This window comes from Haliaeetus albicilla, chromosome 3, assembly GCF_947461875.1.
Source record: "Haliaeetus albicilla chromosome 3, bHalAlb1.1, whole genome shotgun sequence".
Taxonomy (NCBI): Eukaryota; Metazoa; Chordata; class Aves; order Accipitriformes; family Accipitridae; genus Haliaeetus; species Haliaeetus albicilla.
The window spans coordinates 14,986,728-15,012,988 of record NC_091485.1 but is presented as its reverse complement, the minus strand read 5'-3'; the positions used below and the strand labels follow the sequence as shown (position 1 = coordinate 15,012,988).

At 37.5% G+C, this 26,261-nt stretch overlaps 1 protein-coding gene across 5 annotated transcripts in view; it reads left to right on the top strand.

Moving 5' to 3' along the window:
- The window catches only part of SOCS6 (suppressor of cytokine signaling 6), a 31,169-nt gene extending 6,146 nt beyond the window's left edge, over positions 1–25,023 (top strand). For 3 of the 5 annotated variants that reach the window (XM_069778879.1, XM_069778878.1, XM_069778877.1), the window contains one exon: positions 18,979–25,023. In XM_069778879.1, the coding sequence (XP_069634980.1) occupies positions 19,104–20,708 (1,605 nt within the window). In that variant the 5' untranslated portion in view covers positions 18,979–19,103 and the 3' untranslated portion in view covers positions 20,709–25,023. Of the gene's footprint in view, positions 1–13,748; positions 17,973–18,978 lie in introns of those variants that run through there. The other 2 variants (XM_069778875.1, XM_069778876.1) reach the window with 2 other exon arrangements.
- The last annotated feature ends 1,238 nt before the right edge of the window (positions 25,024–26,261 follow it).

Genomic DNA, 26,261 nt, shown 5'->3' with positions numbered 1-26,261 from the left:
ACAGTAGTAATAAAAGGATTGAAATGTACAAATGATGCGCAGGGCAATTGCTCACCACCCGCCGACCGACACCCAGCCAGTCCCCGAGCGGCGAAAAAAACCCTGCCCCCCCCTTCCCAGTTCCTAAACTAGATGGGACGTCACATGGTATGGAATACACTGTTGGCCAGTTTGGGTCAGGTGCCCTGGCTGGGCATGAGAAGCCGAAAAATCCTTGACTGTAGTCTAAACACTACTGAGCAACAACTGAAAACATCAGTGTTATCAACATTCTTCACATACTGAACTCAAAACATAGCACTGTACCAGCTACTAGGAAGACAGTTAACTACATCCCAGCTGAAACCAGGACAGAGATTTAATAAAATAGAGAAATACAGATGAGTGACATCAGGGCAAAGGTTTTTGATTACAGAAGGTGTGCCTTCTAGGATGAGATTTGTGGTAGCTGTACTCCAAAAACAGGGTAGGCAACTTTTCAGGTCGACTCTCTTCATTCAGGAGCTGGTGGGAACTGGGCGAGTGAGGAATTCTTGATGGATTCGCTGAACAGAAGCTGTTTGTGCAGGCATACTGGTTTGGGTGAAACCTGCGCTGGGGAAGTTTTCCAGGCTGGAATTTTGGTCAGCCGGAGGAGACTTCACTCCAGAATAGTTGGTTTGTGCATTCAGAGGTACGAGTCACTAGGTTATGTGTAAGATCTTAAGTCTGGGTCTGTGTAAGGTAGGTACCTGGTGGCTTTTTTTTTTTTCTTCCCTTTTCTTCTCGGCTTTTGAAAGGAAGAGGGCTGTTGGTTAGTAGTAAGTAATGTTGAAAAGTAATAAAGGATTAGCCATAGGCCTTTCGCATGTTGTTGTGCAAAAAATCTAGTTACTTGGGAAAATACTTACATGTAAATGCAAATATTTCTCAGTCCCTTACTGAAGGGATAAAAGAGAGTCAATTCTAATGAATGCGCTAGTCTTATTTGCAGTCTAATCCAGTGATGGTCAAAATATGACAGTGAAGGGAAGTTGTTACATCAGTACTGACTCAGATGTCCTGTGAATTACAAAAAGAAGTGGTTTTTGGAATCTGCAGTGTTTTAAATGTTGTTTGTCATGGAAAACAGGAACAGAAATTCTGTGTACCAGCATTGAAAAGTATGTATCTATTCTCATTTTCTTTTAAGTTGAGCTAATACATTTTTTCATTTTATTTATAGTGTGTAAGTTAAAATGTATGTCAGAGAGAACAGGAGAAAAACCAGTCTGTGTGCATATATGTGACTTATTTTTTTCATGCTTTAACTTTCAAGCTTAGCTAGCTTTTGCAGCCAGGCTTCTATACTCCTGGCTCTGCAGAAATTTGACCTTGCTCTGGAGATAGCTATCTTAAGGGCTTTGAGTTTGTGTAGATCTCATAGAGCATATTACTTCATATAGACAGTGAAAATTTTATCTTTGATCCTGCATGCGAGAATTTATACACCGATGTGAAGTTGCTGAGTGTAAGGCCCCAATTCTTCATGTGCAAGCTAAACATAATGTACAATGAGCAGTCCCATTGATTTAAATGTCTGCTCACAGTTAATTAATCTTTGCTGTGTTGGGATTGAATATGAGCAAAATCGGATTGTTTAGGGCTGTGTGGAAAATTATTTTCTGCTTCTGTGAAACGATGATTTAAAAAAAAAACCTACCATCACCAAAAAACCCCACCCAACCCCAAAAGTCTTCCAGTGTGCATCAGGACAAAACAGTGTCTGTCTAAAACTTTAACTAAAATATTCTCCATCAAATTTGCTGGTTGGGGTAGTGAGATGTTTCTGTCTGCAGGTGATTATAGAGTGTAGGTGTAGGAGGAAAAAACCTTCCTGATCTTAATCATGAATAATTAAGAGTCTCTCTCGTTTTGACCCAAAATTAGAAAATTTGCATGTAGAGTAAGCTTTGTCAGAACTGGTATAGTCCTGTAAAAAGGTTTTAGTCTGACAAATCAGGACTTCATAAAAAAGATGGCTAAGCAGCTTTGCCCATGCAGTCACAATTCTGTTCCCATTCTGGTCAGTCTGCTAGCTGTATAGTGTTCATGTACATGCCTTCTTAAAAGCACCCCTTGGACTTAAAAGGACCGTCAGTTTAGAAAACCTATTTAATGTTTCACCATCTGTTTTAAGGGAAACAAAATGTTGAAGTAATTCTGTGAGATTAGGTGGAGATAATACTTTCTGTACAGGTGCGTTTACCCTGTGTATTTGACAGTACTTGAGCACAGCCGTGTCTCCTGTTTCCCATATATGGATAGGCTCTAAAGCATAAAGAAGGTAATTAATTTACTCTTTGTTCTTATTGGGCCTCCTGCCAGGAAAATGGGAAGGGAAATATTTTAAATAAGCTGTGTTTTACATTCTCACTTTCCCAAACGCAGAGCTTGGATTACTCTCTCCGGTGGGTTGTAAGACTGAATGCACGGGGGGCCAGCGGGCACACAGCCGGGTGTGACTTCTCCTTGACTGATCCAGGTTCTGCTGCTGGAGTGTGTTCCAGGGGCGGCCACTCAATTACAAGAGGTACTCTATGAGGAAGAAGATTTCCCCTTGGACACCCACCTGACTGAAGATCCCCAGTCTTGAAACAGAAAGAAGGAAGTCCTCTTCCCACCCTTCTGGTTTGTTGTGTTGTGCTGGCTTGTCTGTAAAATAAACCCTGCTTTCTGTTTCACTGGTTGGATCTGTTTTGCTGACCATGAAAGACTGATCTTCAGTAGCCAATACTGTTTGACGTTTCATGTATAAAATTGGTTGGATTTGAGGTTGACAGTGATCCTAACCTAATCTTCCTGTGTGTGGTTTGATACAGGTACCAACTTTATTTAAGTGAGGAATATTCACTTAAGAGTCACGACAGTTTAGAAAGATCGTTTTCAAATGTCTCGTTCTTAAGGATTTATCCTCTTAGAAGGCTTTATAAATGTCTTAACTTTGTTTAGCAGTTGACAAGCTAGCTTATGAATCACGTAGAGTCTAAGGGAGGAAATAAAATGCTGGAGATACTGGAAATAGAAAATATTGAAAAAAGGATTGCAGTAAAAATAATTTGGAGTCATAATAGTGGAAAACAGAACAGAATTACAAGCCTTCTTCAATCTTGGTTTTGCATGCTGTGCTGCTAAAAAACCTGATAGTATGTAACCTTTCTTTAGCTGTCTTGTACGAAACAGATTTTCTGATTCTGAAGATTCTGAAACTGACTTCAGAATCAGTAGTGAAGCTTTGAATATTGTATTATTGTTTTACTTAGGTATCAGTTCATCAAGGTGAACATGTGAGTAGCTCTGTTAAAATAATCGATCTTTCAGTGCTTAGAATTTTTGAAGAGTGAGTGAGACTTGAACTTGCACGCGGCTCCCCAGCCCCTCCAAATTTGATTGTATTTAGAGGAGCTTAAAATAATGATTGGAGCACTTAAAAATGAAGATGCAGGCAATAGGGAACTTGTGTATTTGCCAGATATTATCAAAGCTGGTAGTTTTATGATAAGCACTTAATTTAAGTATGAATAGTGGGGGATAGACTTTTCAAACAAAAGGAATATTTGGATTTATTTTCAGATTAATTGCTGAAAGGCAGTTTAAATTCTGTCTTGTATCCCTCAGAAGTGATTTTTTTTTCTCACTTCAGAATATACCAAACAAATCCACCCTAATGACTCACTTTCCATGTACAATTAGTTTTTCAGAAAATTGGATTAAAATTATTTTTTTTGACTTTGCGGATTAAGTTGCTTCTGTGTTGTACTAACTTTTGACTGCCGCTGTTTGAAAGACTCTTTCAGTGTTTATTACTTCAGAATATTTACTGCTAATGTTATGATTTGCATATATCCAAGATTGTGTAAGGTACTTAAGCAGTGTGGAACACGTTTATTTTTCTGGGTGAGGTGGTTTTTTGAGGTTTAAACTACAGGTGTTTAAAGGCACAATGAAGATGGAGTTACGAATGTATTTGGTAACTGTTATGTATGGATAAAGCCTGCCTTCTAACAGTGACAAAGAGAGAGAAGTATATTCACTTGGAAAGAAGTTATTAATAACATTTTTCCAATAACATTATTTATGCAAACTTTTTGCCTTAGATTAAGTTTTCCCTTCTATTAAATGCTAGACCAAACCAACATTAATCTCAGTTGAATTGCATCTTGTTAAATAGCATAGGTGTTTCAGAATAGAAATGAGATACAAATACAACTGTGTAAGAGTGGGTTCCTTACACTTGATGTATTAAATGCTCTTTTGCCTTTAAAATGGATTCCCAAGTGTGTGTGAGTGAAGTATAATGTTGTCTCTGTTACTTATTGGGGACCATGTAATAGGTGGACATTGGGTCTAGCATCCACGTGATGGGCAAAATTTATCTGCAATGAAATATGAAATTAAATATAAAAGCATATAGCTAAAAATTCCCTTGTCATTTGCATGTACAGGTTTCACAGACTGCATTTTCACAGGCTGCATTTCCCAGTGATGTAAAATGCAGGATGTAACAGCTCTGTAGCTAGAGCCCTCATTCAGAATGTAAGATAGCCAAGTTAATTCTCCACTTCTATCCTTTATGTATGAGGACTACCCTGAACACCAGCCTTTTGGCTGCTCTGTAGTGTGGAAAGTTTTCTATTCCTTCTTTTAAAGCTGTTGTACAGAAAATAAACAGAGCTGAAAAAGAAAGTGCTAGATGTGGTATGTTTTCTCATCCCAGTGGAGTAAGCAACTGCCTTGGAGAGGGAACACCTGGGACTGACTTTCTGGCCCAAATAATCCTGCATCTGAAACTGTTGCTGCACAGTACAGTATCTTAATCAAGAATAAGTGAGAATTGCCCTTCCACGATGGCTAGGACCACTGTCCAAGTTGCTAGAATTTGTAGTTTGATTTCCATTGGTGCAAGCTCCTTACGTGGTCCAGAGGGATACCACAATCATTCTTCCACTTCTCATGATGTCTATAAAAAGAGGTGGTTGCCACCGTATTTTATGCAACATGATTCTGAGGTGATGATGGACAGTTTTAGAACATGCCTAAGGAGGTAGGTGAAGGCGTAGCCGTGAGGTAGGCATTGATACTGTTCTGCTAACACTAAGTACTTCTGCTTTTATATGCAAAAAATAAGGCTAAGGGCTGCTGAGGAGTTTTCAATTAAAAAAACCCCAAGCCTCTGAAATTCTGGTGCTTCCTAGATTAAGCAGCTCTATGTATGTGAAGGGGAGAAGGGTTGTGATGAACAACTTTTTAAGTATAAGGTCCTCATGTCCGAGGAGTCTTAAGGAACCTAACTTCTAGTATGCCCTAAGTACTTGCAACTCCTGTTGATTTTTAGAGGAGTTGCTTATGCTTGGGTACTAAAAAAAATAAAAAATCTTAACTTGGACAAAACCCAGATGTTTTGTCTTTATTTTAGGTAAGACTGGTTGTAGTTCTGACCTTTGCAGTTTGTCAAAATGTACTTTGCTCTGAATTGTATTTTTGGAAAGCAGGCCATCAGCCTCGGATCTGTTGTGTTGCAAGCAGAATGTGGTAGGGGTTGTGAGAATACTCCGTGTCTCACTGGAGACACCAGTTTAGCAGACTCAGGGTTTGTGTCATATAAAGCTTAAACTCTGGGCAGAAATATTGTTGGCCTATTTGTTAGTCTGAATTTACTTTCTTTGCAGGTTGCACTTTCGTTAATGGTTTAGTACTAACCTTGAAGGGTGTTTGGGGTTTTCTTGGGGGGGGGGGATTGGTTTTGTTGGTTTTGTTAAATTATTATTATTATTACCCTCCTCCATACCTTTGATATCTTGCTCTTTGTTTTTTTTTTTTTTTCCTTGCATCTGTTTAACTCCTTTAGATGTGTACCACTGATGGAGCGTCTGCTTGTCATCCAGCTACCTGATACTTCTTTGTACTGTAAGATGGGTGATTCATTCGATTACCGCTTTGATAAATGAAACAGTTGGTCTGAAAAGACTTGTAGAATACCTGCTGAATTGTAAAGTTTTAAAGAAGGTCAGGAAGTTGAATCATGACTAAATATAGGACAGTGGTAGAAGGTATCCTGAAAGGTTGGGTATGTCTCCACAGGATGATGAAACCCAAGGTCTTGTGTTTGGCTTATTCCTTCATTGTCATCAAACCTCTGAAAGGGACCACAAGCTTTAACTGATCTCCTTTAGTGGGTGACAGCTTGCTGTTGCAGTCAGCTACTGGAGTCACACTTGTTTGGTTCTGTTGCCATCTTATACCTAGATGGAGATATGGGGAGATTTCAGATTTGAGTAGGTAGGTATTTACTCAAGACCCCAACAGGTCACCCCCGCCCCCCCCCCATCACTGCATGTTGTGAAAAATCAGAATTCAGGTTTCAGAATTAAATTACATTAATTTGGCCTGATGGTGCATATTATTCAGCTTATGAATCCATCTAAAATAGTGGAAATTGAGCTCTTGGTGTTCTGGCTCACGAAGTGTTGAAAAGAGCATTGAATGCCTGTGCATTAACATTTAAGCATCAGATACAGAGACAGCAAAAATTTCCCTAATGAAGCCAATAATTCTGTCTGTGAGCTCTGGAATTTGGAGTTTAATTATTATACTATAAGTAAATGATAGGACTGTACGTTTTAAAGGGTGGTGGAGAGTAGAATTAATGTAAACATTTTTGTCCTGTATGTGAGGCAAGAAAGAGAATTGCTCAGCAGCTCTTCTGGCTTTTCTCAACTTTTGAGTTCTTGAACTTTGAACCTTAATGAAAGTGTCTACTAGGTTTCTTGTATAAACAGTTCAGATAGAGGATAGAAAATTATTTTTCTCAGTATGCTGTTGTTCAAGAGGGAAAACAGAAAGGATTTTACTTACTGGTAGAAGTTGTCTATGATTATTATAATGATTGTATTTTAAATTTTCAAGGAAGTAAAATTGCTAGTGGAACTTACGGATCACTTTGGGACTAAAGACTCTCAAATTTTGAATTCATATGATATATAGAAAATGTTTTTAGTTTTTAATATTTTTTGCTAGTGATTTCTTACCACAGCGATATAAAAATTATCACCTAAGCCTTTCTCTTTTTAACTGCTAATCAGAAATTAAAACCAAGCCACAGTTACAAACCACTTTTGCTTCTAATGAACATAGGTAGCATCTTGATGGTTGGAGGTAAACGTTTTTTCTGTTACAGTGAAACAGTTCGTGAAACGTGTCTCTGTGAGGAATGGAGTTGTTTTATGCCACTTTCCTCCTTGGTTTTGGAGATACTTTTGAGCTCCAGAGAAAGCTTCTCCTGTATTTAGAAATGTCCATGCCTTGGGTTTTTTTATATATAAGAAGATAGGAATTTTTGCTATGGCTGCTCCCTCAGTTGAGACACTACCTGTCTGCTTATTTGATAAAAAAAATTTGTTGGGCAGCCCTGAAGGGGCTGCAGGGCATACAGACAGAAGGAGCCTTGCTTGGTTGAGTTTTTTTTCTGTAGGAAGTAATGCTAAAACACACTGTAGTCTTTGAAGGTGAGTTTAACTCTGAACTCTTTAGAAGTGACTAGGGAGCTCAATTTCTTGAGCAGTAGCCTGTACTTTATATGAAATACTGTATTAAAGTATTTTATTTAGTTGTTATTATTTCAAGGATTGGAACATCCTTGATTGACTAAAAGTAATTATTATTTAATTGCAGGTAATGCCTTTTCATCCAAGGTACTTAATATTTCACTGAATGTCTATTTCTATATACGGAATGGGTGCATATACTGTCATATATATGTTATGTTCGTGTTAATGCTGTGCATTTGTAGCAAAAGAATTGGTTATTACTTTTGAAAAGTGTCACTGTCTAATAAAAAAACGAATGAATGAAATCTATTTGAATTTCACAAAAATGAAATTTCTTTCATGTTGCATACCCAGGGAATAAGGATAATATTAGTTGTTGGTGTTTGTATGCTGTCAGAATTTTCCACTATGAGAAATTAAATGTACCAACTGATTTAATGTGCATAAAAAAGCAAAGCTGTGGAAGCAGGAGACTCTGCAGATTTGAAACTTATTAAATCTTTGAGTTGTATGGGTACTGAATGCCTTGATATGAGGCAAGTATTGTGCAGTACTGACATTAAACCTTTTTGTATTGTCTGGAGAAGAATGGTGGGATCTTTGTGGTGTCTGTATAGCAAATACATATTGTATTTCTCTCTGACAATTTAGTGAAGAAAGTTCCAAACCAGAGGTCAGTCCCTTCTTCTCCGTGATTCTGAGAAATGTCCTTATTAACTGCTTCTTCTGCCTTGACATGCTTGGAGATTTCTGTCCATGTGCAAACACTGTACAGATGCTGTGGGAAAGACTTTTCAGCTTTTATTTCTCTTTAATCAAGGCACTGTGCTCTCTTTCCCCTCAGACCATAAATGGGTCTGCTTAATCCTTCCATTTATGTAGAGGGTTAACTGCATTATAAAGGATTGCTGCATCTTAACTTAAATTGAGAGGATAGAGTGTTATCTTCTAATGAAAGAAAGCTTTTATTGTTATTGAAAATGGCATGGTAGAAGTGGTGGGGTGATAGCTGCAAGGAACTCGGACATCCTCCCTGGTCATATGAATTTAAAGAGTAATTCAGCCACAGTCAGAAACTAACCCAGCTGAGATTAATTTGAAGCCACAGGTGAAGCCCTCATCAATCATGAGATCCAAGGCAGAAGGGTAGGTACAAGAGCAGTGTAAGACTGTGGTATATTGCCATTCGTTCAGGCCTTCTAGAGAAGCTGAAAAATAGGAAAATTAATTTTACTTCAAGCACAGGTCCTCTAATTGTAGAACATTACTGTGCTTTATATGGTGGACAAGTAGAATTCTCTTAAAAACTTGTTGCAGCTGCTTTTGTTTCAGCTCATGTATGTGTTAGACAAATCTGTGTCAAACTTCTCTTTTAGTTTAACTATATTTCTTTTGTTACTAATGGAATAGATAACTAAATTTGGATTATTGCTTGAAGAAAAGCATGTGCTTAATTAATAAGTTCTTGGGGTATTTTTACAAAGATTTTTTTTTTTTTCCATCTGGCTGTTTTGAAAGTAATTATACCACCTTGAAATAATTTTTGCAGAATTTTTTTCTGGTTTTGCATATCTTTGCTGCTAGGTCACCATTATTTGTAGGAACAAAGGCCAATTACATATGTTTCTGGTTGTTTGTCAGATAAGCATAAATGGAAGGTGAGTGGTTTACAACTTGCTGGTCAAGATACCAGTTTTACAAATACGTGCTATGAAACCAGCTGTTGGCTAGATAGTGTGGCTAGTGAGGTGTTTAAAATAAAAGCTAGGTTTAGCCTTGATTTCCCTTCCCAGCACCCCCCCCCCCCATGAATGTGATGCTTAGGTTTTTCATTTCTGCTCCTCAAGAAGAGAGTATCCTGTCTAGCACCTTAAGGAAATCATATTTATCATTATCAGTCATACTTGCTTGGTGCTACAGTGTGTAAATGCTACTTCCTCTCTTTTCATTTTCACATCAGATGAATTGGACAGGCAGAAGCGAAAATGATTATAACAAATGAACAGCTTGTAATTTAGGGAGAATGGCAACATTAAAAAAAAAGGTTTTGTATCAGCAAGTAGTATAGTGAAGTATGTGATGATTCTGTGTAAACTTCTATAATTTTCAGCAGAAGTATGGTATGAGGCTTCTCTTTCTGTTAATTTTTCTGTATTTTCCTCCTTCCCGTCTGTGCTGGTTTTGGCTGGGGTAGAGTTAATTTTCTTCCTAGTAGCTGGTATGGGGCTGTGTTTTGGATTTGTGCTGAGAACAGTGCTGATAACACACGGATGTGTTCGCTGTTGCTGAGCAGGGCTTACCCAGAGCCAAGGGCTGTTCTGCTTCTCAGCCCACCCCACCAGCGAGGAGGCTGGGGGGGCACAAGGAGCTGGGAGGGGACACAGCCGGGACAGCTGACCCCCACTGACCCAAGGGATATCCCAGACTGTATGATGTCACGCTCAGCGTCTAAAGCTGGGGGAAGAAGAAGGAAGGGGGGACGTTCAGAGTGGTGGTGTTTTTCTTCCCAAGTCCCCGTTAGGTGTGATGGAGCCCTGCTGTCCTGGAGATGGCTGAACACCTGCCTGCCCGTTAGAGGTGGTGAATGGATTCCTTGTTTTGCTTTGCTTGCATGTGTGGCTTTTGCTTTACCTATTAAACTGTCTTCATCTCAACCCACAGTTTTTCTCACTTTTACCCTTCCAATTCTCTTCCCCATCCCACCCAGTGGGGAGTGAGTGAGCGGCTGTGTGGGGCTGAGCTGGTGGCTGGGGTTAAACCACGACACCCTCACAGAGTCGTCCTTTCTTTTCTAGCATTATTTTCCTGGATGCAGACAAGCACGTACACGTGTTAACCGAGTGGTGTATTTCTGTATTGTCTGTTTGGCACATGCCTCGTGTACTGAGGGGTTGATCGGTGGCAGAGGTTTGGCCTGAGAAGCTGAATGTCTGCTCTGATAGCACGGTAGGAAAGATATTCATGGTACCTGTTTTATGTCTCCTCATAAAAATATGTCGGCAGCAGACCCTTTTCAGCTGGCTTAGTTCATGTTTTGGAAGTTGCACACAGTGACAGTGTTTCTCTGCTTGCTGTAGAAATACTAGCCTGAAGTAGCCCGACATAAACTTGGAAAGCGAAACCAACATCAATACAAGTCAATATGAAGTGGTAATATTCAGCTGTTGCATGTCTGCTAAGTGTTTTCTTTCCTTTTTTGGGAAGGGCTGGAAAACTGTTTCTCACAATTATGTTATTTATTCACTAGTATTAAAAGAATGGTCAGATTATTGCTGACCACAAAAATCACTTTGAGAGAATGGTCTGGTTTATTATTTCTTTCTGGCATATGCTTTAAACAGATGGACAGCATTTCTAAAGTTAGGTTTTGAAATGCATTGAGATTCAGAAACAAGCTGTATTTAGAATTGGGTTTTAGTGCCTGCATCCATACAATTAGATAGGTTATGTTCTTTTCAACACGTGTTCCAGGATTTAGTCATTTGTGTATACTTCTTCATAAAAAGAAGCACAGAAATGCATTTTTTGTTTTTACTGAATGTCTTTCCCATTCTTCCTTTCATTTTCATTATATTAATTTCAGACACTTTCGTTGTTCTCAAATAAGTAGGCATAGAATCTGTTCCTTGCAAAAGGCAGTTTATTATTATAAATTGTATACTGGTTTCTACAGGTAACTTTACAAAAAATCTTAGAGCAAAATTGTTTTAAAAATTATTCCTTTTTACAGAACATGATGTTGGTCCTTATTGCTAAATGAGAAGGTGGTTTGTAGAAGCATTGAAAAGTTGTAAGACTACAGACTCCTAACGTAACTGTATTAAAGAGGATTGCGTAAGAATCATAGATAAGCATAAAATCCTACTTGTTATCATGCTGAGGGTACCACCATACCTTACAACAGAGGAGAAACGTTTTGGTGTATCCATCTTCTGCCATGGTGGAGAAGTGGGATGGATCCTTACTCGGAAAGGAGTTCTTGTACAGCATCTCCCAGGAAATCTAACCTTTGCTTATGAAGGTAACCTTAATTTTTGCTGACAGACAGCCTGCTGCAAGGCTGGCTGCTGCAGTCTTGTAAAACACCAAGAAATGAAAACTGAGCCTGCCTGAGCATTATTCTCATTCGTTGTCTGCTTCTGCACAGCTGTGTGAAAAAGCAAAACAAAGCTGTATTTGCACTCGATGGATATGATGTCCTGCAGTGAAACATGTGCATATGGACCAGACACATCAGGTTTCTTTAGCGACTTCTCTCATTTGATTCAGCAAAAATGTTTCACTTTTTTAGTGGCTTGGCATGTATTGATCTGCTGGGTTATTTTTGTTTGCTTGTTTTCCTCTCACTGTTAGTTCATCAGGGTCTTGGAACCAAGTTGTGGCTTTCTTTTTCTCTGCAGTTTTTCAGCATGCTTGAAAATTTTTGTTAGCAGTATACTTTGTTATCAGATGCCTGCTTAAAAGAAAGTGACGAAAGGTGGTACTTGTGCCAGTCTTTTAGTAAATGTATAAAAAGTACGGTCTGCTTTGTTCCCTGTTTGGGTGTTGATTCCTGGTTGGGTAGGGATGTAGCAGGAGTGGCTGCAGTGGTTACTGTTCTGGCTGTCGTCCATCCAGCTCCCGCAGAGCGTCCTACTCCAACAGCAACACTGGTATCGCGATGCTGTGTGTGTTCTTGAGCTGATAGCAGCTGATATCAACTGGTGCTGATTTCAGTTTAATATACCAGGTTAGTGTGTCTGTGGTAGCTCGGAAGCAGACATGCATCCCAGTCGGCCCTTCTTGTGTAGGGGAGATGTAACCTTGGGTGAGGACTGTGAGCGTTAGTAACTGGTTTTGGCTATTGTAGTGGTGAGATTATTGTAGTTACAAGACTATACACAGAAGAACTGTAATACACAGATGCCATTTAACACTCTTCAGTTACTCCCCAGAGGAATACTACCAATCAGATAGAAATATTCTGTCCTGCAACCAAATATGGGAAAGAAGAACAGGACTTACTGCAAGCAGCCATGGATTAAGTACTGTTAAAGGAAAAAAAAAAAAAAGTCAGGGAAATCCAGATGTTAAGGGACATCCTTTTTCAACAGCAGGCTGGAGGCGAGCAGTCACGGTATTCAGACTTCTTCAATGGTTCTGTTTCAGGTTTTGCATACAGTTAATTGCACTAATGGTGGTGAAGAAAAATCCCTTTGTGTCAAGTTCTCGTTATTATTTTATGCCACTTTTCTGCTTATTACCAAAGGTGTACTTTGCTTATTCTCTGCTAAACGTTGCTAATAGTGATTAGGGTTACTCTGTATGTTGCTAGAACATTAGTGGCCATGGACTGTTTTCCCTTTAAGCTTTCTAAAAGGAGGGGAAAAAAAAAGGTAGGAGAAATTACATGACTTAATGTAGTTGGTTTTTTTGTTTGTTTGTTTTAAATTGTAATCTGTGTAATACCTATTAAATTATGTCAGCCTCTAGAGAAGCTGACAGTACTTTCCTCAGCTGCTCAAATCTTAGAGGGTGGAAGTTTAAATTTGTGCTGAATAACATTTACTCAGTGTTCAGGTCTTTGATTAGTTAGCTTGAAAATAGGAGGCTTTAAGTAGTACTCTTGCATTGTTACGAGTGTAAAGTACTGTCGGATGAGCTTCTCAGATGTTTTTTACCTTGTTCCAATTTTATATGAAGGTGTGCACCTGAGCTTCTCCACACTTGCTAGAAAAGCAGGTATGCAGGAGAGGATGGGCTTTTATAAAATTAAAACAGTGTTCATCCCTTAGCAAGCAAGCCACTACTAAAACCATCTACCTTTTTTTGTTGTTTTCAAGGTATAAGACCATGCAATGGAATTTAGATTATTCTTTAGTATGAAGAGGAGTCTTTAAATGAAGTAATACAATGTAGGAATTTACTTGAAGCTCAGTATCATCATCTCACCATCTTCAGTATGCTAATGGCATGTATAGTGAGAAAGCTGAGAGCTGCCATGTGATCTATATGTTCTATCAGAAACTGATGGTGTTTGAAATAGATATTTAATCTCTCTTTATTTAATGAGTATTTTTTGTGTAGTTTCTGTACTTATATAGACTGAAACTACAAGTACATGGCAGGAAGTATCTTGAGTCAATATTTTCTGTTACTGGTCTGAAGAAATAACTCCCAGTGATACAGACTTCGTTATTAAAGTAAAATCAACGGGAACAGGTATGGAGAATAACTTCTTAGTAATTTACATAAATAGATTTAGGAACTCTGGTATAAATTTAGACACATAGGAATTTCCAAAATAAAGCACTTGAAATCTGTGTTACCTTAAGATGCTGTTTTTGAAACACCCAAGTAATGCATGAATATATTTTGGTGAGAGTTTGGGGGCAGCAGATAATTAGACTAGGCTTCATTGTCTGACTGCATTGAAAACCTGGTGCTTGTCATGCCCCAGGAATACAGAAACTTTTTTCACTTTCAAGGTATTTTTAGTTATTTTCTTAATACAAACATACAATAAATATTAAAAATACAATAAATTGAAGTAATAAATAATGTAAGTCTTACTATGATTCAGTATAAGAATAAAGATTATATATTTGTAATGGATAGCAAGACTTTTCAGCAATAATACAGCTGTGGGTTCAAAAAAAGTCAAGTTCAGTGCTCTACTGTTTCACTTTATGGAAATAAATGAGCAGATTAACATTTATTTTAGGAGAGCCTAACTTATCTGAAGCAGCACTGATTAATAGTTCCAAGCCTTTTTTGTGATGGTATTTTTATTAAAGTTTTTAAAGACAATGCTTTGTTCAACCATGAGTTGTATTTTGCTGTATGTTTCCAGTATGATGTTTTCCATCCCAACTCTTGAAAGTTAATGCTGTATTATTTCTATAGTAGTATATTCTGGCAGTATTGTTTACAGTATTCATTTCGGGAAATGAGTGCACCTAACCTAAAAGTGTGAAAAAGATAAGAAATTAATAGAGGCCATATAAATAAAAATAATAAATCTTTTGGTTGGTGTACTTTTGCGAACACTGCATTGAGATGGTCCATTGAAACCATTTTGTAGCATCAAACTGAAACTACTCTGAAGTGTTGAATATTCAAACTAGATTTGCACAGACTGATTTTTTTTTTTTTTTAAACTTTCATAATTTTTCATAATTCAGTGCTGGCCACCATAATATAAATTAATATGTGATCGTGTGACCTGCTCTTCAGATGTCTGAGAAGCAGCCTGTAATGTAAAGTTTTGCTTTAATTCTCTTCATTAATAATTTCACTTTATATGTGATTAATACATGTTGTTTTTCAAAATGAAGTGTGCAAATTTAGTTTTGATTATTTCTATAAGCACAAAGGGGACCATCTGGTAGGCTGGTGATCTGGTAGTTTTTGTCCAGAAGCTTGTGTTTTGTCAACCTGCAAAATGTTAAGGATTCCAAGATGCAGAATTTGTGATGAAAGTTCATAAGCCAGAATTTCATTCTACCTTGTTATTCTGTGTGTTAACATCTCATTCTCTTTCTGGGTTGGATTAATCTCCCATTTTCAATCTGTGTGTTCCAGGTATTTCTGCATACATAGCCACCAGGCTTTGGGAGTACGTTGACATAGTTCAGAGCTGTTTATAGTCACAAATACTTGCCAGAAGAATTTCTAGAGGTGTCTCTAGTTAGGCTGTCTAAATTCACTGTACAGCAGATGGCACTGGAAGGGCATGTGACGCCGTAATTAGTACAAAATACTAGCGAAGCTGTTGCAGTGCTGAGGGTTATGAAGAAGTTGTATAGCTCATTTTAATGGATTCCAGGAAGGGGTGTATGCTGGGGTCTTCTAGTTGTAGACAGTGGAAAATTCTACACTTGCAAGTGTATGAGTGTATCATATGTGGAAGGCTGTTTATACAGCGCTTTTAAACACATTAATATGCAATGCAGAATTACTGATATTCTTTAAGTATGTGCAAAGAAAGAAGAGTATCTGGATCAGTTGGAGTATTTGACTTCAGGGTATATTTGCTTTCTCCTGTCTTGGATAAAATATGTGTAAGAGATGTCAGAGTGGTTCTCACATGGAAGACTTGTTCAGAGGCTTGCCCTCATCCGTAGGTGTGCTGAATTTATTTCGGAGAGCTTTGACCTGGACTGTCATTCACTAGATTTTTAGCATCTTTTCCTAGATGAGTGAGCTGGACTTCTGGATATACGCATGTTTATGTGGTTATATTTGAACTTCAAACCATTATTATTTCTATATATGAAATGTCACAATGATAGAAGTCATGAGCCCTGCATTTGGACAGTCATGCATTTTGCTTGATAACGATATTGGCTACTATGCTAGGCTGACAGATAAAAACCACTTTTTTGCTCAAGCAAGCTCAGTAGTCCCTTTCAAAGTAAAAAGTTTTGACTTCTCTGTATGCTGCCATAGAGATTTATCTGTTGAGGTTATTTTTAGATGCTGGATTTTTATTTGTAAAAAAACCCACATCTGATACAGAATGACTAGTATGTGATAAAAACCTGTTCTTTCAAGTGACTTCTGTAGTCTTTTAGTTATGGAGAAACTGAAGAAATGTTTTTCCTTCAGCCAAATTTTAGGTAACTAATTCTTTTGAAACACACCAATAAAAAAACTTGGTGAACCAGACAGTTTGGGGCTCTATACATCTCTCACCAGTCAGCAATGTGATAATGTTCTTTTATTTTCTCCCTAGCTTACAAGGCAGATTTTACTTTGTTTCACACTTGGTTTTTTAGGGTTAGGAATTGCAAACAGTATGATGTACTTCCCACCAGGATGGGGGAATGTATCTGGTAAAGTGGAAATAGTATCAGCTTGTGGATGTCAGTCAGAAGTAGTTGGAGAGCGTTGTGGATTTCACAAGTGGGGCTAATGTGCGGGTTCCCAGGCTTCTCGTACTCCACACACAAAGGCCCAGTTAAATTTATCAAACGAACAAACACTCTGACTTTGTCAGTTTAGGAGCAGTGTAGAATCCTGAAGTTATATTTTTTCACTCATTTTGTAGGTTCATTTAGTTACATGTGAGGAAAAGAGTACTGTGAATTGGTAAGATGGCAAAACCCAAATGGTTTAGGAATAGAAGGTCAACAGGCATTTCAAGTCTATTTTTAATTGACATGTAACTCTCCCTTTATCTGTATCTGTAGCTCTTAATTACTGTTCTTTGTCAGTTATTCTGATACGCCAGATTTCAGGCATATAAAACCCACTAAATGTATTCTACTCATGTTTGGTTTTCAGTACTTCCATATTTCCCAATTATTCCAAACTTATGGAGCTCATATTAAACATCAGTATTTTAAACTGTGAAATTTTATGGTTCTGCATGTATGTGTCATAAGAAAAGGAAAATAAAAGTAATGTCTTAACCTTTGAAAATACATATGCATATCTCAGTATCCTCTTCAAATTGTGTAAGTGCAGTACGTTTTTTTCAGGTGTCAGGACTCCTGGTACTACAGGAGTCATGTTAAAAATGGGAAATAAACAATGAACTTCTAATAAAATACTGGTCCTGGTTTTTAAGGTTTTAATATTTGTTTATAGCAAGAGTTGGTTCTTAGTCATTTATTTGTTTGTTTAGGAAATAAGTTTTTGGGGCATGTTTGTTCTTTGCTGATGGCAAGTAAATCAGTTTACAGGCAGAAGAGAAACTTTGTAGCTTCCCCTCATTGAGAGAAAGAAAGGGAAGGTGCTGTTTAGTTTGGTAATTAAGAAAAGGAAATTGGAAGAGCTGAAGATACTCTAAAGATGGACTTGGGAAATGTCGGAGGTTATGGCAAAGACAGAACAGCTCTTCAAGGTAGGGTGATGCAGATAGTGTGGGGAATTTGAAGGTAGGACTAGGGTACAAATCCAAGTAAATCAAGTTTTAGTGCTTCTGCTGTTTATGAGAACAGTGTTCAACCCCCCAGCAGCAGGGCTTTACTTAAAATTTTCCAAGGTATTTTGAAGTTCAGAATCCTTAGCTGCCTTGCATTGTCTTTTAGTTTGCTTTGGATATGATCCTTTAACCTTTGTGTACTTGAGGACCACAAAAGTTGGGCTGGACAAGGGTAATAGTGGACTGCTGTTAGATTATAGTAATCATTCTGCTTACATGCTTTTATGCAATTTTTGAATGGTTATTTAAGAAAATCATATTGTTTAGTTGACAAAACTTATTTCAGTTCATTGCACTATTTTTCTCAGTTGCTTGTATTGTGATACCATGGGAGAAAAGTGGGAAGTGCGTACATAAGGGCTGTTTTACTTTCCCCTCAGTCCCCCAAGCTTGGAAGATTTCTTGAAAGATTCTCAGACTCCTCCAGCTTGTCATGCTTAGCCTGGAGCCAGGCTTGCTGCTGCAGTTTGTGCTGCTAACATCACATGTGTTTGAAGGTACGTGGAGTAATGGCTACTACTAATGGTAGTACCTACTTCTTCGGCAGCAGCGACTTCCCTCTCTTCTCTTTCCCTTCTTGTTCTTCCCCTCTCTGCAGAGCTGCTTGCTTTGGAAGGTCTAACTAACATTAAAAAAACCCAACAAAACAAAAAACCGCACAACAAAACCCAAACAAATCTCAAACAAAAAACCCAAGCTGAAAAGTCACATTTATGGAGTGGGTGGGTACATGACTCTGGAAGACGTCAGGTGGGAGCTATTGACTGAGACTTGAGCAGATATGTCCGCTTAGTCTTGGCAGAAGTACTGGAGGAAGAAAAGCTCTAATAGTACTAGGCAAGGAAAGCCTGTGAGTTGGCCTCCACTATGCCTAAAACAGAGTTTGGAAGTCAAATTTTCTTTCACTTAAGTTCAGGAGGGGACTTCTATGACTTGCTCTAAACAGATGTTACTTTGCTGTTAATGTGTCTCTACTTTTTCACCAGAGTTAGTTTTCCTATAATTGTATAACTATTTGAATATTGCTCAACTTTCCTATGTAAAGAAAGTATGACCTTGTAAGATCATGTTTTTAGGACTAATCACAGTTTAACCTGTATGTAGGAATCCTGCTGGATAGAGTATCTTCTAAAGCTTTATCTTCTATAGTTATTTCTGTGGGGATTTTTTTAGGCGCCTTCCGAAAGAGAGGGGTGTTTCCGTGCTTGAAAATATTATACACAAGCGTGAAATATATGCGCCTATGATTGTGATGTAATGTGTATATTTAAAAAATAGCATACTGAAAGCAGAAAAAAGTTGTGGAAATCTCCAAGGCACATGTAGCAGATTCATTTTTTGAGCCTGATTGGTTTCCAAGTTGGCTCTCTCTATTTAGTTTTATTGGATGCCCAGTACTCAAGTACTGCATTTTCTGTTTTGTTTGGAGAGGCGGGGAAACCCTTATGGATAATTTTAAAAAAATTTCTTTTGTGAAGCTAATTGTTTTTTATTTGTTTCCAGGAAATGGCTCTTGAAGTTAAATGAGGCTGGATAAAACACATAAATGAAGCAGAAGCTGCTCTGCATGTGTTAGGGCTATATCACCACAAGCACTGCTGATCAGCCAGACTTGGTAACTTGTCATAATGAAGAAAATTAGTCTCAAAACAATTCGCAAGTCCTTTAACTTAAATAAAAGTAAAGATGAAAGCGACTTTGTAGTGGTTCAGCAGCCATCGTTAAGTGAATTTGGAAAAGATGACTCCTTGTTTGGCAGCTGCTATGGTAAAGATTTGGCTAGCTGTGAAGTCAATAGTGAAGATGAAAAAGGAGGCAAAAATAGATCAAAAAGTGAAAGCTTAATGGGTACGTTAAAAAGGAGGCTTTCAGCAAAACAAAAACAGAAAGGCAAAGGCAGCACACCATCTGTAAGCTCTGCGGATGATGACACCTTTTCTTCCTCATCTGCTCCAATAACCTTCAAAGATGTGCGAGCTCAAAGACCTCTGAGATCCACTTCCCTCCGTAATCACCATTACAGTCCAACTCCTTGGCCCCTTCGACCTACGAATTCAGAAGAGACTTGCATCAAAATGGAAGTGAAAGTCAAGGCCTTGGTCCATTCCTCTAATCCAAGCCCAGCACTGAATGGTGTTCGAAAGGACTTCCATGACTTGCAGTCAGACAACGTGTTCCAGGAACAAAACAATGCATTAAAAAATACAGAATCTCAGAATGGGGACTTGCATCTTCATATTGATGAACATGTGCCTGTAGTTATTGGATTAATGCCTCAGGACTACATTCAGTATACTGTGCCTTTAGATGAGGGAATGTATCCTTTGGAAGGATCACGTAGTTACTGTCTGGATAGTTCCTCACCCATGGAAGTTTCAACTGTTTCTTCTCAAGTGGGGGGAAATGCTTTCCATGAAGAAGAGAGCCAGGTGGATCAGGATGTAGTCGTTGCACCAGATATCTTTGTGGACCAGACGGTGAATGGTTTGTTGATTGGTACCACAGGAGTCATGTTGCAAAGCCCAAGAGTTAATCACAGCGATGTCCCTCCACTCTCACCTTTGCTACCTCCAATGCAGAATAATCAAATCCAAAGGAACTTCAATGGATTGAGTGGCACAGATGCCCACGTGGCTGAAAGTATGCGCTGCCATTTGAATTTTGATCCTAACACTGCCCCTGGAGTTGGAAGAGTTTATGATTCTGTACAGAACAGTGGTCCTATGGTTGTGACAAGTCTCACAGAAGAACTGAAAAAACTTGCAAAACAAGGATGGTACTGGGGCCCCATTACACGTTGGGAGGCAGAGGGAAAATTAGCTAATGTGCCTGATGGCTCGTTTCTCGTTCGAGATAGTTCTGATGATCGTTATCTTTTAAGTTTGAGTTTTCGTTCCCATGGAAAAACTCTTCACACTAGAATCGAACACTCAAATGGTAGGTTTAGCTTTTATGAACAACCAGATGTGGAGGGACATACATCTATAGTTGACTTAATTGAACATTCAATCAGGGACTCTGAAAATGGAGCTTTCTGCTATTCAAGATCCCGACTGCCTGGATCTGCAACTTACCCAGTGAGACTGACAAATCCAGTATCTCGGTTTATGCAGGTGCGTTCTTTACAATACCTGTGTCGTTTTGTAATACGTCAGTACACCAGAATAGACCTGATTCAGAAACTGCCTTTGCCAAACAAAATGAAGGATTATTTACAGGAAAAGCACTACTGAAAGCTTATGGGAATCTTGCATCTTGCACTTTGGGAACGACAACAACAAAAAGAGATTGAATTACAGTTTACAGACTTTGATTATTATCAAAATCTTTTGCTGCCATAAAAATATTTCATTTTTGTGTGTAAAAGAAAAGTAATGCATTTGGATTTATGTTTGTTTTGGGGTTTTTGTGTATTTTGGGGGGCTTTTTTTTTTTTTTTTGGAAGAATGATCTCAAGTTTATTTTTAGAAGTGTGAAATAGCTATCTTTCATCAATGTGCAGATTAATCACAATGTGAATGATCAAATTCTCCTTAATTTCCCCCAAGTCCTTTGCTGCTATCCACTGTGATTTTTATGCATTGAAAGCACATTTCATGTGTATTCAACCATAAGTAAAAGTCAAATGAAACTTGTTGAATGGAATTTTTTTTTTCTTCTTTAAAATAGCCTGAAAAAAATGATCATGATTAAAAAACCATATTCGTATTCAAAATTACAGGATTTAAGTCTATGTTAAAAATTATTTCCTAGTATCCTAACTATAAATTTCTATAGAGATATGCCCTAACATAGAACTTATTGACAGAGCTGTGTGGTAAGAACATGGTTATGCAGCATATCTTTGGAAAAAAGCCCCACCTTTCTCCTAAGCCTTGTATTGTCTGTACACTCTTTCGTGTTTGAGAAGGTTGGTTCAGCCTTCTTCTTGTCTCAGTATTTTGTCCTTCTAAAAATGGCCTTTAAAAAAAAAAGTCGTCTATGAAAGTCAATGTGTAGTACCTGTAAGGAAATTGCGGTATTTGGGGTCTTGTCAAATATTACCTTTTACAGTCATGCCATCAGTTAAATAAATGAACACCTACCAGGTCCCCTCTTTCTGTCCTTTTCCCTCCTACCTCCTCTTGGGGGGGTGGGGTGTATTTCCTGGGTTTGTGGGAAGACTCTAGGAATTGTTATTATGGGAACATGAATTGATAAGCCATTTTAGGGATGGGGTAAAACTTCGAATAGGATGATTTCTACAATATATATTCAAGCTAATTGAAATTTCATTATTTTCCATTTTCTGCGGCTTTTTCGCTTCAGAAATGCAGTAATACACTAATGTCCTTTGGATCGTTTTCTCCTTTTTTTGGATATCCTTTGGGGAGGAAGGAACAGGACTGATAACATTTTGGATGGAAGATGCTTAAAATGCATCTCTAAAGCTCTATTCTCATAGCCTTTCAAATTATGGGGAAAAGAGGTTTGGATATACACTGGCCGCAGAAAATGTTGCAGTTTGCTGTCATGAAATATGTTTTGACATATGAAATACTGAATCAGTTAAGTAAATGTTTATGATATCTGTCAAAGATTCTGGCATTTGAAAAGCTTACAGTTATTCTAACCTTCTGTAGGGAAAAAAAGACTTTCATTGGGGAGTACAGGTTCTACACTGTAATATTTTTATCATGCAAGGGTAATCCATGGCATTTTCCTGTTTTGTTTCAGTTCCCTGTCCACCCCCCCTGCCCATGATTCTGTCACTTCTATGAGTTATTTGTTAAAGGGGTCATAGCTAGCTTGGGAGGGAGGCTTGCTTTGCCTGCCTCTGCCCCCATTTTGTATTTTAGAATGTCATCTTCCCCATCTCTGGTAGGAGTTGCTAGTCAGTAAACATCAGCTTAGAAAAGGCTGTTCATCTGTGATAACAGCTTTCTTGTTTAGGTCATTTTCTTCTCCTTGTTTAATCTAGCCTTTTCGTCCCCTGAAATGAGTCTTTAGTAATGAATACAGTATTGCTGCAAGGTGGTGCAATAGCACTACATCTTGGGTTGCCTGAATTGATAGACAAAATTTATATTTTTTTAATTTATTTTTTGACCATAATGTTTTAACTAAAAACTTAAAAAAAAGAAAATCAAAGGTAGATAAAGGCTGCCTTTGCTTTTAAGGGAAGGAGAATAAGGATTTCTTCTTTAGTCTGTTAAAGTTTTAAACTTAAAAAAAAAAAACAAACAAACCAACAAACCCCAGAGCAGTCTATATGCGTAATTTGTTGGCTCTGCCATTGAGATATATGTATGAAAGTGTGAATTCTGTTTTCTTTTTTTTCCTCTACTGACTCCCCTCCCCCTCCTCTGCCCCAGCTCTCCCTGAATCAGGATCACTAACTTTATTCAAAAAGGCACAATAACCTGTTGTATGGTACAGTGTTCTGATTCTGTCTGTGGGGAGGAAAAAGAAAATCATTTTTATGGATTTTAGACAGATACTTTTGGAAGAAAACCTCTGGCATTGTCTTCACTTTAAAAATTCTTTCCCTGTACAAGCTAGAGGGCCTATGCATTCTACAGAATCTTTGAAAGATTATAGTATATTAAATATTTTCTTTGCCATTTAACACCACTATTGAATACATTAAACATGTTTATACTATGCCACATGCATTAATTTAGCAGTCATTGCATTGAAACTTAAATATTTGAAGCTATAATATTCTGGTCTTATTGCTGAATTGAAAAACATGCAAGAACACATGCTAAATTTCTTGCCCATGCCTTTATAAATTTCAGTTTGTTCACTCATGCATGTTGATGCTTTTTTTTTTTTTTTTTTAAAACTTTGGTTCAGCTATCCAGTTTTTGAATTGCCTGCCTTGCTGCGTTCTTCATCTGCAAACTTAATCAGGTCAAGTCAACTTTGTCATTTGCATACCACCCCCCCCCCCCCATAAAGCTTCCACAAAAGGAATGCTGAAAAGTGGTTGAGGCCTAGGATGTGAGAACCATATAGCACTTTTTTTCTAAATAAAAAATGGTGGTGATATTTCTAGTAAGCTCAAAATACTTTAAATCAGTAGTAAGTAGGCACAAATACTTATTTTTACAGGTTTAATTAATCAGAACCTCACAGTATTTTTTCACACTGAGGTAACTGGCCAGCCAGGAGAAGGAACCCAGAAAAACGACTTTGAAAACATTAAAGATACTTACAATTTCTTATAATAAAATTAATATAAAAGAAACACAGTAACATTTAGTTATGAGACAATTTAGAAGTACTCAGAGTAACCACAAAAATTGTGTTGACTTCTGCTTCATGAAAAGTAGAGGAACAAAGTGTCCTTGACAAATAAAAGGAAAATGATTGAGGATATTTTGGGGACCTCTGGAAGTAGATACACTAGGAATAAAAGCTAACTGACTGTGATCCTTATAGAGTAGAAATATGGCTATTTATTCAGCACAATAGTTTAAGGGTTCAAAAGGTCTGCTTTTTATGCAATTGAATTGTGGAAAAATGTTTTTGAAAATGAAACTTTGAAATAAAAGTCCTTTTTTGAGCATCTGAAATGATTGATGTTATTGATAACATTGTCTCTTTTATCAATTAGAAGAGTAAAACAACACCTTGTATTTGGAAATAGAAGAATAAATTTGCACAATTTCCTCTGTGGGTTTTTTTTTGTTTGTTTGTAAGCCAGTGTTATAAACAACTGAAAGTGATTTGTATTCTTTGATCTATTTGAAGGATATAGCACTTATCCTGCTCTTGACATAGTGAATGCCATCTTTTTATCAAAATGTTTTTCTGTCAGAAGGATCAGAAATGCAACTATTAATTAAACTCTTTGTTCTCAGATGAGCTGACTTTGCATTTTGTTAAAGCCAATTTCTTTCCGTGAATATTGACCGCTGGGCTAAGTGAAATCTGTGCAGTTTTTGTTTTGATGCATTTCATCTATGTGAATACTGGAATTATAACTTTAAAACAGCATACCAGCAATATATGGGCTATGATTCTGATGAGAAGTATTTCTCTGCTACAGAACTTTCAAATTCTGAGCTAAGCTATGGATAAATTAATGATTGCCAATTTAATTTCTTAAAATCTTTTTATGACTGCAAAGAACAAAAATTACAAGCATTCTTTATAAATAAAAAATGGGCTAGATGGTAGTTCATAATATGAGAAATATGGCATTGTTGTATCTGGAAAGTGTTCTAAATTCTACACAGATAATGAAAAATTCTTAAAGAATTTTGTATGAATACCTGTTGGGTTAAAGAATTTTTATAGTGATGATGGAGTGCCATGAAGTTAATACTTGCAATCCAGATTGCTGTAGTTTACACTTTTCTCTGTTTCAGACCTGGTGTGCACTATTTGTACTAAGCACGCCACAGAGTGAATTATCCAAAGTCCATTGATTTTAATGTGTTTTGGTTTGTAAACAAAATTATAGTAATTTCTTGCACATTTTTGAAAAATAATTGTATAAGGATTTATGTATCTGCTTCTGGATACAGTGTGTAAATAAAAATTTCATTCACAAAAAGATTTGTGGAGTGTTGGTACCTTAACGACGTTCTAAAACAACCCTGAAAGACATTGTAAAATTTGGGCATCTGACTTAAATGTTTAAATTTTAATGGTTACAATTTAAACTGTTCTATATTTTTTTTAACCCATGCTAGTTGACTTTTCAAAACATTTCTGTATATTGTTTTTATTAATTCCTACTTTTCAATGCAAGAAAAAAACATTGCCAGAACGAAACTAGAATATGATTTTTAAAAGGTCTGCATACATTACAGTAAGCTAACTTTTTGATATTTTTTGTTGTTTTCCTTAAACTACAAAATTTGTGACGGAAGTCTCCATTTTACCTGGATGTACGTCAAAGGTAATATACCATCTCTTGGCTTCCGAGCAAGCAAATAGTTCTTACTTGGTTCCAAAATGAAAAAATTATATATGGTGTTGATCTTCATGTATTCACTTGATGCTGTCCTAGATTCCCTTTAAAAAGGGAGTGGCATTTTAAACTCTGGGAAATCACACAGATAAACCAGAAGATGAAGGATAAACAATTTCTATGTTACAAAAGATCTGCACAATTGTTCACATGCTTTCCTGTAGTTGGGACATACAGAGTTGCTACTCAAATTCAAGAAAACAGCACCAGCTTCTTAGGTCTTGGTTATAACTGGTTTTGTTTTTTTTAAAACAAAAACCCCAGCCTTGGTAGCAAACAATTATTGTTCATATTGTCTGCAGCTGATAGGTACTTTTCTACATATCCTGTAACTTAAGTCCTTAAACAGTAACCAGAAATAATTCGTAGTTTTTGCCATTTAAGAGAAAACTGCCTTCTATTTCCTACTGCGGGGGCTAGTACTGCGCGCTCAGTATGTTGTGTGGTTGTTCCCCCAGTGTGTGTGGGGTTTGTTACTAAGTCTGCATGATGCTCTTCTCTACGTTTGTTCTATTCACTCCAGAAAATTTGGCAAAAAATAAACTTACCCTCAAATGTTTCCTTGGTAAGGGGTGAAAGGTGGTTAAGAGTTAATTTTACAGCTGCCTGTAAAATTAGCATGATCCAGGCAGGACTGAAATGTTTATAGTCAAGATGCCTGTAATCCTAATTATTTCTACCTCGCATTCAATCAGATTTGTAGCTGTGAGAGCAGAAGAGAAATGGTAAGACAGTGCCAGATGCAGAAAGCTTGCTGTATGTCTGATAACGTAACCCTTGTACCAAGGCAGGGCTTGGCGGCGGGGGTGGTACTGAATTA